This window comes from Amblyraja radiata, chromosome 34 (genome assembly GCF_010909765.2).
Source record: "Amblyraja radiata isolate CabotCenter1 chromosome 34, sAmbRad1.1.pri, whole genome shotgun sequence".
Taxonomy (NCBI): domain Eukaryota; kingdom Metazoa; phylum Chordata; class Chondrichthyes; order Rajiformes; family Rajidae; genus Amblyraja; species Amblyraja radiata.
In genome coordinates, this window is record NC_045989.1 from 17,248,020 (window position 1) to 17,262,077 (window position 14,058).

General features: G+C 38.5%; 1 protein-coding gene across 2 annotated transcripts in view; it reads left to right on the plus strand.

The window, feature by feature from the left end:
• Positions 1-338: 338 nt before the first annotated feature.
• The window catches only part of mindy2 (MINDY lysine 48 deubiquitinase 2), a 49,328-nt gene continuing 35,608 nt past the window's right edge, over positions 339-14,058 (plus strand). For both annotated transcript variants that reach the window (XM_033050637.1, XM_033050638.1), the window contains exons 1-4: positions 339-1,234; positions 1,659-1,716; positions 8,808-8,872; positions 12,575-12,733. In XM_033050637.1, coding sequence (XP_032906528.1) covers positions 488-1,234; positions 1,659-1,716; positions 8,808-8,872; positions 12,575-12,733 — 1,029 coding nt within the window. In that variant the 5' untranslated portion in view covers positions 339-487. The remainder of the gene's footprint in view (positions 1,235-1,658; positions 1,717-8,807; positions 8,873-12,574; positions 12,734-14,058) is intronic.

Sequence of the window (14,058 nt, forward strand, 5' to 3'; positions counted from 1 at the left end):
TCCTTTGTTTTCCTTTTTTTTTTGCATTAAGGTACAAGGCTGTAATCCTTCACATCACCAGAGCTATCAAAAAGCAGATATCTCTCCAGAGAAAAAAAATATATTGACACTATTGCAGGCACTTGTTTTTTCCATTTTGTATGTAAAAAAATGAGGTCGACATCACGTTTATCGGAAGTACGCTCTAAGCACTTGCTGCATAATATATATATTTGGAATTGTAATAATAAAACTAAAAGGCTTGTCACTTGGAGGGTGGTTTGCAGTAAATTTCAGGGCACGTTTAGGTGCCTGGAAGGCGGAGTGTGTAGCACGCATGCGTGCTCCGGGCGCCTGACGTCACGAGCTGCTGGCAGTGTCATGGCGGCTGCCTGTCAGCGGCTGGAAGCCTCTTCCATGTAAACACCTCGACATTTCCTCCTCTCCTCTCCTTTCCCTCCCTCTTCCCTCCCTTTCCCCCCACCCACACACCCCCGCTTGAAGGCACATGGAAAGTAATGTCAGTGTCGAGCGGGGCGGCGTGGCCGTGGAGTTAGCCGGGGCTGGGCCGACTGTGGCGAGTGGCGATGGCAGCTTCGAGCGGCAGAAGGGATCGGACAGCCCGGGGAGCGGTGCCGTGGGCCCGAGGGCCGGGACTGCTGCAGGTGGCGATCATCCGTGTTCAAGCTCCGTGACACGCCTGCAAGAGGATGAAGATGCGGTGGAGGTGGAGGGCGCGCCTACTGGGGAGGAGAAAGTCAACAACAGCCCCCAACACAACTTGGTAAACAAGATGGGCGAACTGAGTGAGGAGTCTGCGAGCGGGCTGAGGAAGGACCTTCTGCCCGGCCTTGCTCAGCAGCAAGCGGATAATATGCTGCCGGAAGAAAGTAGCCCGAGTAAAAACCACGAGTGTGACAGGAATCACAGCGCCAGCGATCAAAGCATGCCTGGCGAATCGCGAAGCATCGACTCCCTCGAGTCCTTTTCCAATTTGAACTCTTGTCCTAGCTCTGACTTGAACAGCGAGGGGACTGAAGACCGAGCTTTGGCTCTCGCTTTACAGAGTGAAGAGTATAACAGCAAGGACGGTGTTGCCAAACCATCTGGTTCGAAAGAAAGATTCCCTGGGCAGTCAGTTTATCACATTAAGTGGATCAAATGGAAAGCGGAGAACACACCTATTATTACGCAGAATGAAAATGGTCCCTGTCCTCTGCTTGCAATCATGAACGTTCTTCTTTTGGCATGGAAGGTATAATTTAAAATAGTAAAAATCTCTTAATAATATAGTGATGCCTGTTTAGTTGACAGCATCGTGTGCTCATTGACATAGGAGCCTTGGTTTGTCTATACCTCAAATTAAAAATTGAGATCTTCATATTCAAAGATCTACACGTCCTTATTGTTAGAATCTATGTATTTTCCTCCAGGCTACAATGCTTTGATATGCTTAATTTTGGAGCTTGGCCAAGAAGGTATGCTTGACAGTGGTGGGTAGAAGAAAGTAGGGGAATCTATAATATTAATGAGTTGAAGTAACTCTTAAACTTCTGTGCTTTTTCTTTTAAGATGCTCTTTATGTTGTCACTATGTACCAGCTTTCGTATGTGTTACTTTCGTAGGTGCTATAGTTTCTACCTTTTTATCTGATTTAAGAATATCCATTTTTATTATAGATTAAACTACCACCCATGGTTGAAATTATAACAGCAGAGCAGTTAATGGAGTACTTGGGTAAGATGGCTTTTATTTTTGGCTGATCCTAAAGATAATTTTTACTCATCTGAAATGTTGCTTCATCATATTGTCCGTAATGTAAAGCTACTACTAATTGTTTATTGTAATCCTTTGAGTTTTGGGATTTGTTAATTGAAAGGCTGAAAATAAAATCGACAACATTGAGTGTTTTTGAAATATTTCATTACAAAGTTATGAGTTGCTTCTGTTGAACTAAGAACACACTCTTTTGAAAAATATACCTTCAGCGGAACGTTCTCATATTAGTGCCTTTGACTTCAGATACTTCAGCTACTTTCATTGACTTAGAATCAACAGTGGGACTGCTGACTGTACCTGAATGACATTGTCCATACCTAGATACATTAGTGTCTGTACAGTAGCTGAGTTTAAGGTGACATGTTGCAGATTCTACTTGGGCTGCACCAGTGCAATCAATGCCATTTCCAACAGGAGATAATATAACCCACTCTTTGTTACTCCGTGACAATACCATAATCGAGGCTTCCTACACTGACAACTTGGGTGTCACTAGACTTATTTGCAACAACCACATACAGAGAGTGGATATTTAGGTGGTGAGTGATTCATCTACATTTTGCTGCTACCTACAATGCATAAATCTGGAGTTCAATCGATTACTCACATAGAATAATAAAAAGCTGTCCACTTGCTTCAGTACTTGGGTTGTGTCTGCGCACTGTAGTAACTGTAGTATTCACACAAATAGTTGGAGCTATTAGGAAAAGTCACAAAATCTGTTTTCTTTTAAAAGGTCAGTGGAATCGTTGGCTTTATCAATGATAACTGGGGACGAGGAGCTATCATTATCAGAGAGAAACAAAGAAAAGTGATTGTTCTCATTAATGCAGAGGAGGTTCGTAGTGTTTTAAGTGTGATTTAGCGACAATAAAAACGTCAAAATTTCTTCCAGACAGGAAAAGGCAAGACACCAATTTAGGATAATTGGCAAAAGAACAAGAGGGCAGAAGAAAGATCTTTTTCATGCAGTAAATGACGATCTGTAATGTAATGCCCGAAAGCATAAAGCGAATTATGCTTCAGTCTGAAGAAGGGTCTCGACCTGAAATGTCGGCTATTCCTTCTCTCCATTGATGCTGCCTCACCCACTGAGTTTCGCCAGCATTTTTGTCTACAAGCGAATTCGATATATCAGTCCTTGAGTGAATGCTGTTCTGGGAACTGTTGGAACACAACTTTGATATGTAGCAGTGTTAATGTCTTGGAGATGGTATTTGTAGAGCTTTGAAGGTCTATTTGAACTATTTGTTGGTAATCTAGATTTTAGATTTATGTGGAGAACAGTCTATTTGATAAGATTGTAAAGCACAAATGTCAATAGACGATCTTTGCATTGAGTAATTAGACGAAAGTAGTCAGAGCTAGACTTCTAATCAATGTTAGGATATTCAGTTGTAACACAAAAGATAGCTTCAATTAAATAGTTCTCTATAAATAGTATGCATGGAAGAAAACATCTGTCTGGAATTGAAAACTAGTTTGTTTTGCTGTTTTAAAATATGGAGCGTAGAACAAGTTGTGGTTTAGTTACTACATTGCAAGGAGTGAAGATAATGATTATTGACATAATCTAAAGGAAGCTGAAAAATGTGGAATGTAATGATGAACAAAACAAAGGGAGATATAGGTGTGTGGATGAGATTTTTGATAAGATGCACGAAAATGCACCTTCTGACAAAGAGCTATCAACCGCAAAACCAAATACCTTACAGGAATGTAAATAGTCAGAAACTTAGTAGAGTATCGTGCAGTTGTACATTATATGAAAGTACAACGTGTCAAATCCTGGTAGTGGCTTTGGATTCTTCAGTGCTGTGATATTAATTATTTTTGGAGTTAGTTTATTATTGTTACATGGTTACATGTACCACATTGCAGAGCAAATCATACCATACACGAGTGCATTGGGTAGTGCAAAGGAGCAAAAACAAATTGGAGAATTTAACATTAAACTACAGAGAAAGTACAGGTTTTCTTTAAGTGCAAGGGCCACACTTGGAATTAGATTGGAAGATCAGGAATTCATCCTATGTGGAAGCTGATAAGAGAGTGAAATATGCTGTTCTTGACTCTAGTTTTAGGCTTTTGTATCTTCTGCCCAAAGGGAGAAGAGGGAATGAGTATGAATGATCCTTGATTATGCTGGCTACATTCTTGAGGCAGTGTGAGTGCAGATGGAGTCAATGTGGTAGGTGGATGCTGATTATCATGATGGACGAGGCTGCACCACAACTGTGCAATTTCTTGCGGTGTTAGGTAGAGCAGTTGCCATACCAAGCTGTGATGCATCCAATAGTACACTTTCTATAATGCATCTATAGAAATTGTTAGGTCTTGTTAGAGACATACCAAATTTTGTTAGCCTTCAGAGAAAGTAGAGCTTGGTGTGCTTTCTTGGCCAGAGCAGCAATTCTTTAGTCAGAGGGTGGTGAATCTGACGAATTCATTGCCACGGAAGACGGTGGAGGCCATCAATGGATATTTTTAAGGTGGAGATTGATAGATTCTTGTGTAGTACGGGTATCGGAGGTTAGGGGGAGAAGGCAGGAGAATGGGGTTGAGAGGGTAAGATCAGCTGTGATTGAATGGTGAAGTAGACTTGATGAGCTGGTTGGCCTAATTCAGCTCCTACAATTTATAAACTTTTGTGGTTGATCCCAGTACAAATTGTTGGTGGCGTTACAACTATGGTCAAAAAGTTTGGCAGGGAGTGCAGGATCTAACTTGAAATGAACATTATCAAAGCTCTCCTGATAAGACCAGAACTATAAATTCCCCACACTTTGAATTAAGCCCAATTTGTTTATTTATCTAGAATTATGTAAGTTGCATGAAGACATAATTTGTCCTTTGTAATATAAGACATGAAGTGATAAACTGCAGATTACTTCAACTTTACACGCTGGTCAGGAGCTGATAAAGATTGCAACGAATTCTGGATGCACCCGAGACCATCACACAAACCAACCTCCCTTCTATTGACTCCATTTATACCTTACGCTGCCTCGGAAAGGCCAGCAGTATAACCAAGGATGAGTCACACCCTGGCCACTCCCTCTTCTCCCCTCTTCCATCAGGCAAAAGGTGTAAATGTGTGAAAATGCACACCTCCAAATTCAGGGACAGTTTCTTCCCAGCTGTTATCAGGCAACTGAATCATCCTACCACAACCAGAGAGCAGTGCTGAACTACTATCTACCTCTTTGGTGACCCTCAGACTATCCTTGTTCGGACTTTGCTGGCTTTATCTTGCACTAAATGTTATTCCCTTATCATGTATCTATACTCTGTAAATGGCTCGATTGTAATCATGTATTGTCTTACTGCTGACTAGATAGCGCGCAACAAAAGCTTTTCATTCTACCTTGGTACACGTGACAATAAACTGAACTAATTTCCACAGTCCATTGCCGCTATCAAATGTCTTCTGAATTAAAATCTTGTTTATTTTACAATGGATTTTTCAAAATGTTGAAGATTTCTTAAACATAAAAAGCAAAATAGCACTTATTTCTTGCCTTCATTTAACAAAACTGCACAGAAAATTTGAAGATTTTCTTAAGGCTTTTAAATGTTTTCACAGTGCATTTCTCTTTGCTGGAGTTACCCAGTGGGTCACTAGCACTCCAGTCTATGGACACCCACTATAATCTAAGGATGCCCACTCCAATCTCACTCCCTCTGAATGCACAGCCCTCTGAAACTCCCAGGTTGGACCATTAACTGTATTCAACACCACCAACCCCCACAGCCGCTGGCTTTGCAGGCCCTTGCCTGATGCCCACAGGTCAGGGCCACTGACCCCTTCCCCCCTTCTGGCGACAGCAGCCTGTGATTGTTGACCCACTTCCAGGCCAGGATCCTCCATGCTTCTGGCTCCAACTACTTCACATTAACTGACTCTCCTGGGTCCTACTTCACTCCCCTTGCAACCAGGGACCTCAATTTTGACATCACTAGCTTCTGCTGCCTTTCAACCAATGCCAATCATGCCACCTCTCCTAACCTCACCCTTCACACACCCATCCCCTCTAAACCCCCATCCTCCTTCCATGGTACCTCCCCGGACCCGCCCCCCACTGCCCTCCTCATTTTAATTCCACATTCCAGTATCTATTTTTTCTTGTATTGGCATCTTCATTGAATGCTTGTATTGGCATGTGGTGCACATCCGTTTTCTGGGAGAGGCACTTGTAAGAAGAAACATCATACAATTTAACTATACATCTCCAGATGCAAATATTATTAGTAATTTTCAAAGACAAAAAAAGACCAGATGTAGAAACAAGGAACTGCAGATGCTGATTTACAAAGTCTAGACTTGGTCTACAAAAGAGAGCAGTCTAGACTTGTGCCCAGTGTCAGTTGGAGTGTGAGGACAACACTTGCAAGCTGGACGTTCTGCATTAGGAACCAATGGCCTCCATAATAAGCCTGATCAATGATTTTATCCAGGAGCCTTAAGCCTGTTTACTGATGGAAATGAATATTTATTTGTGGATACATAATGGAGTAGGTGCATTGCCACTGCTCTTCTGCTACTCGGCTGTAAGCTTGCTCTGCTGGGATGTACTGTTTCCTGTGAGAAATGACATTAGTCTGTCTCATTTCAAATGTAGAAATTACCAAATTAAGCTGTCTTAAGTGGAATTTAATGTAACTTATGAACTCTTGCCACATTTTGTTTCTGCAGGATGAAGGCATGTAGGTAATGATGTGAAGAGAAGATATGCTTGCAGTGTTTTTATTTTTAGTTCAATTTGCAAATGTTTTATTCCAGCCTAAATAGATGTCATATATTCCAGCACTACCATTCACTTTGAAGCATAAAACATTGTTGATAAAATGATGAAGAAGAGACAAGCCCACTAACCTTCACTTACATGAGATGACTTATGATTATTAATTCAGTGTTAACAATTGAATGCTTATTCATGATCAAAATCCATGTAACAGGATGCAAAGTGTATATGTGGGTTTTAATTGATGCAAATTTGCAGCATGTTGATTAAGGTGCAAGTAATTCATGATAAAATATCAATTGTTATAGTAATATATTTTTATAGTGCAGGAGAGGTTCATAGCAATTGAGGTACAGCACCAAAATGGCCCCTTTGATCGGTCTGAAGAAGTGTCCTAACCTGAAACGTCACCTATTCGTGTTCTCCAATGATGCTGCCTGTCCGCTGAGTTACTTCAGCACTTTGTGTCTTTTTTGCATTAAACCAGCATCTGCAGTTAATTGTATCTCATTACTTATATATGGTGGTTATCTGTAAAAAGGTCATTCCTGTGTTATAGACTGCTCAACTTATGATGACCCCAAATTACAAACAAACTCCCATAATGTTATTAAATTCAAAAGTCTGACATGTACATTCACTCCAAAGAATGGCAGAATTATTTTCCTCTCTTTCACAACCTTTAGTAATCATACTTCCTTATCAGTCTTATGCGCTTTTGATGTTATTGGTTTTAATATAGTGGAGTTACCATGGAGCATAGTTACCATATCAAGTGACGTTTGAATATTTTCCAACATAAGGACAAAATTTACTTTAAAAACAGAGCCCTTTCATTAACTGGGGATGCTCTATATTTTATGGTTAGGGAATATATATTTTTTAATGTACTTGTCAGAATTTTCAGATGAAAACCAGCAATTTCCATGATATACTCCTGTAAATCATCCAATATTTATTGTAATATATAGCATCAAGCCCCCATGTACAAATAACCTGCTGAAGAACACAATACATTAAATGGCTGTTAAAAAAATAGGCTTTTAAATGTTGTCATCTCACTCTCTTTAGTTTAGTATTTTATAGCCATAAAGGTGCAATTTCATTTTATTTAGAGTGTCACTACCTCAAATCAACAAACACACTCCAATTAAGTAAACTTAAATCTGACAAACAGAGAATCTTGGGAACACTCCACAAATTGCACTGCAGGGAATGTTCCAAATGCCCTGTTCATTGTTTAATCACAGTTTCCAATTACCAAAATAGGCCTGCAGGTTGTTTTGTCCATCAAATAGCAACAAATTGAAAGTAAATTGAATTCCTCAACATATACATTTTGCACTTTCAATGGAACAATGTTACTTATCGTCCACGTCAAATTATAATATTTTGATGTTATCAGCTGAGTAACTGTATCAAATAGATTTCACTCACCCTATTGTCTAACACCTCCATCACATGTCAGCAGTTTCATGAAGGGTCCTTTTGGTTCATTCTCTGCCTTCAATTAATTAATGATCAATGCACGCATGAATACCAATAGTAAAATTCTGAACCTTGAATTATAAGCTAGATGAGTTGTTGGTAGGTCTGGTTAGACGATCAACTTGTTAGAATACCACAGTATATAAATGATATTATTTGTATTCCCAAATAGTTCAGTTCGTCATTCACTGATTCTCCCTTTTTAGTTATAAGTACAGTTTAAATAAGTTGACTATTAGAGTTCAGGCTTCTTTTTGCTTGCATTTAGCTTAGCGCTGTAGTGTAATATTGCAATTTTATTGTTCTGTTCAAGGAAGATATAAAATAAACTTTGCAATAAGCTAACAATTTACATTGGTCATGTTTCTTCATAGACTAAGATACTTTTGATGGAGATTAATTCTGAAAACTATTAAATTGCTACGGTGTTATTGGTACACAATGTGATGATTTTGTGTGTTGCTCCAGCCTTTTTACTTCATGGCACTATTCATTTCATGATCAATCTGGTTGTTTATTATTGATGTTGGCGTAAATTATTGAAAACATTGTTTAATTCAATAATTATAGGTGGGAATGTTTAAGTGTATGGAACCTAACGCTCATCAGTCTGAAGAAGGGTTTCGGCCCGAAACGTTGCCTATTTCCTTCTCTCCATAGATGCTGCTGCAACCTCTGAGTTTCTCCAGCACTTTTGTCTACCTTCGATTTTCCAGCATCTGCAGTTCCTTCTTAAAAACGAATTTAAGTAAAAATTGAAGTGTTTTTTTAATGAGCATTGACGATCCTAAGAATATTTTTTAACTTAATTCACAGGTGATTATATTCTTGATGCAAAACCAAAAGAAATCACAGATGCTCAGAGGCTGAACTATGAGCAGGTACTAGTCTGTTAACTATATGTGTTTGGTGGATGGAGCCCTACAGGAAAAGGATAGCAAGTAATGTTAATGCACATAATTCTGTAATATTTTTCGTGCATTTCAAAAATGCCCCAAAAGGAACAAGATTCATAAAGCTTTTATTCACCAAATTGTTTGGCCAATTTTGATATGATTTCACAGAAATCATAGCCAACATATTAGTTTTGATTTGGACATATTGAGTTAAAAATATGTGAAATCAATTGGTGCACTTGTGGAATTGTGTGGTAGGATGGGCTTGTAATAAAGGTTTTAAATGCCAAACCCCAGGGGAATGAACTGAAGGCTGAGAATAGAGCAAAATGATTCTTGAAAAGACTGCTGTGTTTGGTGGAGAGAAAGGCTGAGTTTATTATATTTTGTGGCTTTCCCCACCCACATTTAAAATATATTTTCAGAATGGCGGGGAATCATTTTTTTGCGAAAACTACCATGTTTCCCTCTTGGATTTGATGTAAACTTTTCTGCATGTAAATGTACTAACTGCTCCAGAATCAGGTGTGTCATACAGCTTTCCCAGATTTCCTTCATGTTTGGGCTAGATTTATTGTAGTTTATCTTGGAAGTGGAAAAGAAAATGAATTGGCTTGGAGCAATCTGCTAGGATGAGCACTTCAGCAGATTTGTTTTAGTCAAATATGTGGAGTAATACTTTCAAGTTAGCTTGTTTAGTGCATTCAGTTCACAATAAATATATATAAAATTGTTTAAAGTACCTATAAATAGAAGGAAACAATTAGTTTTTGTCATGAAATATAATTTGAATCAGATCCGGCAACTCCATTAGTTGCTGTTTTCACTTGGAGCTTTAGCGGATTTTTGTAAGGGCACCAAAATGTCTGCAGCCTAAGCAATTTTGGATTTTCATTGCCAATTAAACTGAAAACATGAAACCCTTTCAGTGTAAACTGAAAAAACGATCCAATAAACAGAAGAGGTACTAAATGTTCAGAACACAAGAACGTAAGTAGGTTAGTTGAGCCTGCTGTACCATTCATCGATATTGTGGCTGCCTTCTTCCTCGATGCCATTAACACTACATGAATAAGCACTAAGTCGCTATCCTGTCATTGCTTTTGTACAGAATGACTGAACTGAAATTCCACAACTGTGGGGCTAGCAAATTCCAGATTGGCCACCCTTTGTGTGAATAAATTTCTCTTCATCTCTGTCCTAAATAACCTATTCCTTATGAAACTATGCCCCTTCCCCCCCCCCCCCCCCCCCCCCCCCCCCCCCCCCCCACACACACCCACCACACACGCACGCACGCAGTTCCGGCTTCCTCTGAAGAAGCATCCTCTGCATTTAGCCTATCAAAATGTTTTAAAGTTTTTATGCAATCTATATTGGTCCTTCAAAACTCTAAAGAATACAATCCCAGTCTACATGATGATGCCCTAAACCTCCATCCTTGCAATTGGTTTATGAACTTCAGCTGCTTTCCTTATACGAGACCTTATACTACTACCTTATACTCCAGATGTTTTCTCCCCACGGCCCTATACAATTACAAAAACACCTGCTTAATATTGTAATCAAACCCCTTTGCTTACTATTTAGTTTTGGAGATACAGCATGGAAACAAGCCCTTCGCCATACCCAAGCCCACTTCGACCATCCATCATCCATCCGTTCACATTAGTCTGTTATCTCATTTTCCAATCCACTCCCTACACACTAGGGGCAATTTTAGAAAGGCTAATTCACCTACAAAACCGCATGTCTTTGGGATGTGGGAGAAAGCACCCGGAGGATACTCATGGATTGTAATGAAGTCTAGGATACCTACCATTTGTCCCCCTAATTCCTTGCCGCCCCTATACATCAAATTCTCAGTCCATTCTCAAAGAAGTCCAGGTATGAGTCAAGCATGAATTTCTCTTCATAGCTTCACTCTGGTCTTACAAATTCTTGCTTTCTTCCCCCCATGCTGCTCTGTTATTACATTTTCCATTATAGATTCAAATAAATTTCTACTGACGTTAGGCTAAATGGTCAGTAGATCCCTGTTTTATCTCCCCCTCCTTTTTTAAATAGCGGGGCCATATTTACTACTGGCAATCCACAGAAATAACTCCTGAATTTACTGAATCTTGGAAGTTGATAATCAGAGGATTCATTATCTGTAAAACAACCTCTTTCAAAACACTGGTGTTGTAGATCTTTGAGTTATTGTGACTCATCGTCTTTCATGTTGACCAATTTCTCTATTGATTAAAATTTAGGTCCTTCAGTCTCACTTGATTCTCTAAATGCATTTGGCAACTAACACTGTTAGTTTGCAAGAGGCATGAATCAGAAAGCTGTAATCTAGTTCTTTTTCTCCAGGAAAATGGACGAATACAGTTGGGTGAAATTTGGTTTCACTTTCATGTTGTTCCCCACAAAATTAAGAATTTTAGAATTTCTTTTGATTTATAGCCATCTTGGACATGGAAAATTGGAACTAAATCATCACAATCACAATAATACTTTATTAACCAAGTATGTTTTGCAACATACGAGGAATTTCATTTGCCAAGTTAGTCATACAAATAAAAAAGCAACGGAACACACAAAATACCTTTTAACATAAAAATAATAATGATCATAACATAATCGCTTTCGGCTCATACAAAGTATTATAATATCTACGTCTTGGCTAAGTTGTCAGGAAAGACTGTATGGACAATATTGATGAGCTGTTGACAATTAGTTTACATTCTTTAACTTATAGCCTATTTATCCGTTAGAAGTGGAAATTTAAGCACTAATTTATTTCACCACTTTTTATTTAAATGTTATGAAGTTCCTTTAGTTTCTTGTCTAGTGATGAACTCCACAACTACAAACTGATTGTAAATATGTTTTTCTGCTCATCAAAGAGTATTTTAAGCTCTAAGAGTAGTAACATTTAATATCAGTACATGTGTGTAAGAATGGCACAATTTGGAATATGCATTACATGGAAGTTGACAAAGAAAACATACTCATATTTTCTTGCATTGCCCTTTGGCCCCTTGAGTCAATGATAACTCTCAGTGCAATCCCATTCCTCCACATTTTTCCGTAACCAATTCTTGCAGATATCCATCAACTCCCCTCTACCTACCACTCCATACTTCAAATCTTCCACCAGAGCAGAATATCTACAGCAGAGGTAATTTATTGTAGCCAATTAATTGCCAGCTGGAGGAAAATGTTAGTGGAATACTACAGAACCACAGAAGGCACCTTCCAAGTTAACAACTTAATGAAGCAAAGGCCCTCAAACGAGCAAATAAATTTGAAGGAAGAGCAAATCCAATGTGCAGATATTTTGCAGTAGTCAATTCCACAACTATCCATCTAAGTTTAGTGTCAAAGTTGTATGCATTTATTTATGTATCATAGTGCTTCCAAATTCCCATCCTTAAATTATGGACCGTGGATAATGACAATAAATTGAATTGTATTGTATTGTACTGTATGGACCGTGGATGAGAGTGGGATCAAGCTTGGCTTGTAGATCTTTGGCAATTAAACAACTAAATGACATTTAGTTTGTGATAAATGGTTGTCTGGGCAATGTTCCAATTTCAGTATCCACATTGAACAAAGTTTCACAGATTTTCCAGTTGACTGGATTTATTTGTTGCTGATAAATCTTGATGTAATCCTATTCTTTTTTTGAAACAGAACATGAGTGATGCAATGGCTATATTACACAAGCTGCAGACAGGATTGGATGTAAATGTGAAGTTTACTGGTGTAAGAGTATTTGAATATACACCGGAGTGCATTGTATTTGACCTCCTTGATATTGCACTTTACCACGGATGGCTGGTGGACCCTCAGGTGAGAATACATTGGAGAGTGGTAATTTAAAAGTCGGTTGACATAAACTGCAATATTTCTTTAAATTCATTTAATGTGCTGTTGCGACTACCACCCCCCCCCCCCCACCACATGGTTTCTGTTTGCATCAGCCTGTGTGGTGGGCAGTGTGAGAACTCAAAGTAACCTTCATCATGTAAAAATAAAGCCCGATACAGCAAGTTAAGTCTTATTCTTCATGCATCATCGACGAATATCTGTAGTCGAGCAGTTACTTTGACAGAGAAGCCAATTTGAGATGCATGATGAAATATGTGTAATCTGAAACAGATTAACTTGAATTGTTAGGGAATCCTTGACCCACTGCCAATTTTGTAATTGAAAGTCACTTTGCTTGTTCTTAATAGACATTTTTCTGGTAGAAGTGTCCAACATTTTGCATTCATGAAAGAACCCATGTACACAGTAGAACTCTGGGATGCCAACTCGATAGTAAGATTGCAGTTGAGGAATTTTGCACTTAAATTTGAATAAATTGTTAGCTGAGGAAATAAAAAAATTACTTCATGATCTTTAAAATGAAGTTTCACTGATGTTTTGATGAATTAAATGTCTTGAACTGTTCAGTTTAATTCAGATTAATTATGTCAATGCCTCAGGGCACATGAGAAAGTCAGATTGAAAGATATAATAGGTATAATTTCAATTTTAATTTGAAATGTGATTTATTGCTGTGGATTACGTGCAAAGCTGATAATTTGGATAATCATAAGAAATGTAGTTGGTTGTGCGAGAATTATTTTTATCGAAAATGAAAGTATTGTTTCTACAACAGGTATTTGAAAATACTTACTTTTGTTAGCAGCAAGGAAACAGGCTGAAAGCAGGAGTTCAATATTAGACATCTCCCAAACATCACTATTGGCACAGCTCAGTGAGTATAGAAACAGGATTTAGACGTTGAATGCCAAAAAAGACGAGACAAAAGAGAGCTTCAAATTCTTGCGGAAATGGCATCCATTCAGGGGAGGTCAAATCTGCAAGCTTAACGCAACTACACCCAATACTCTTGTAGGGAGTTAAGTGCTACTAAGAGGTTTAGATGTAGTTGGCAGGACATTGGAACTTTGAGTAGTTTATGGAGGAAAGGTAGTTTAGTTAAAAGAAAAATAGAAAGGATTAAAGCAATTTAGAAATGCAATAAGGACGTTTGGCAATGACTAATTGAATGCCCTTCAATTTAAGTAGTATAAAATGGACCAAAGGTATGTATCTATGAATAAATGATATTTGTAGCTTTACTGTTATGTGGCATGAAGGGCAGGAGGTGAAATTGAATATTATTG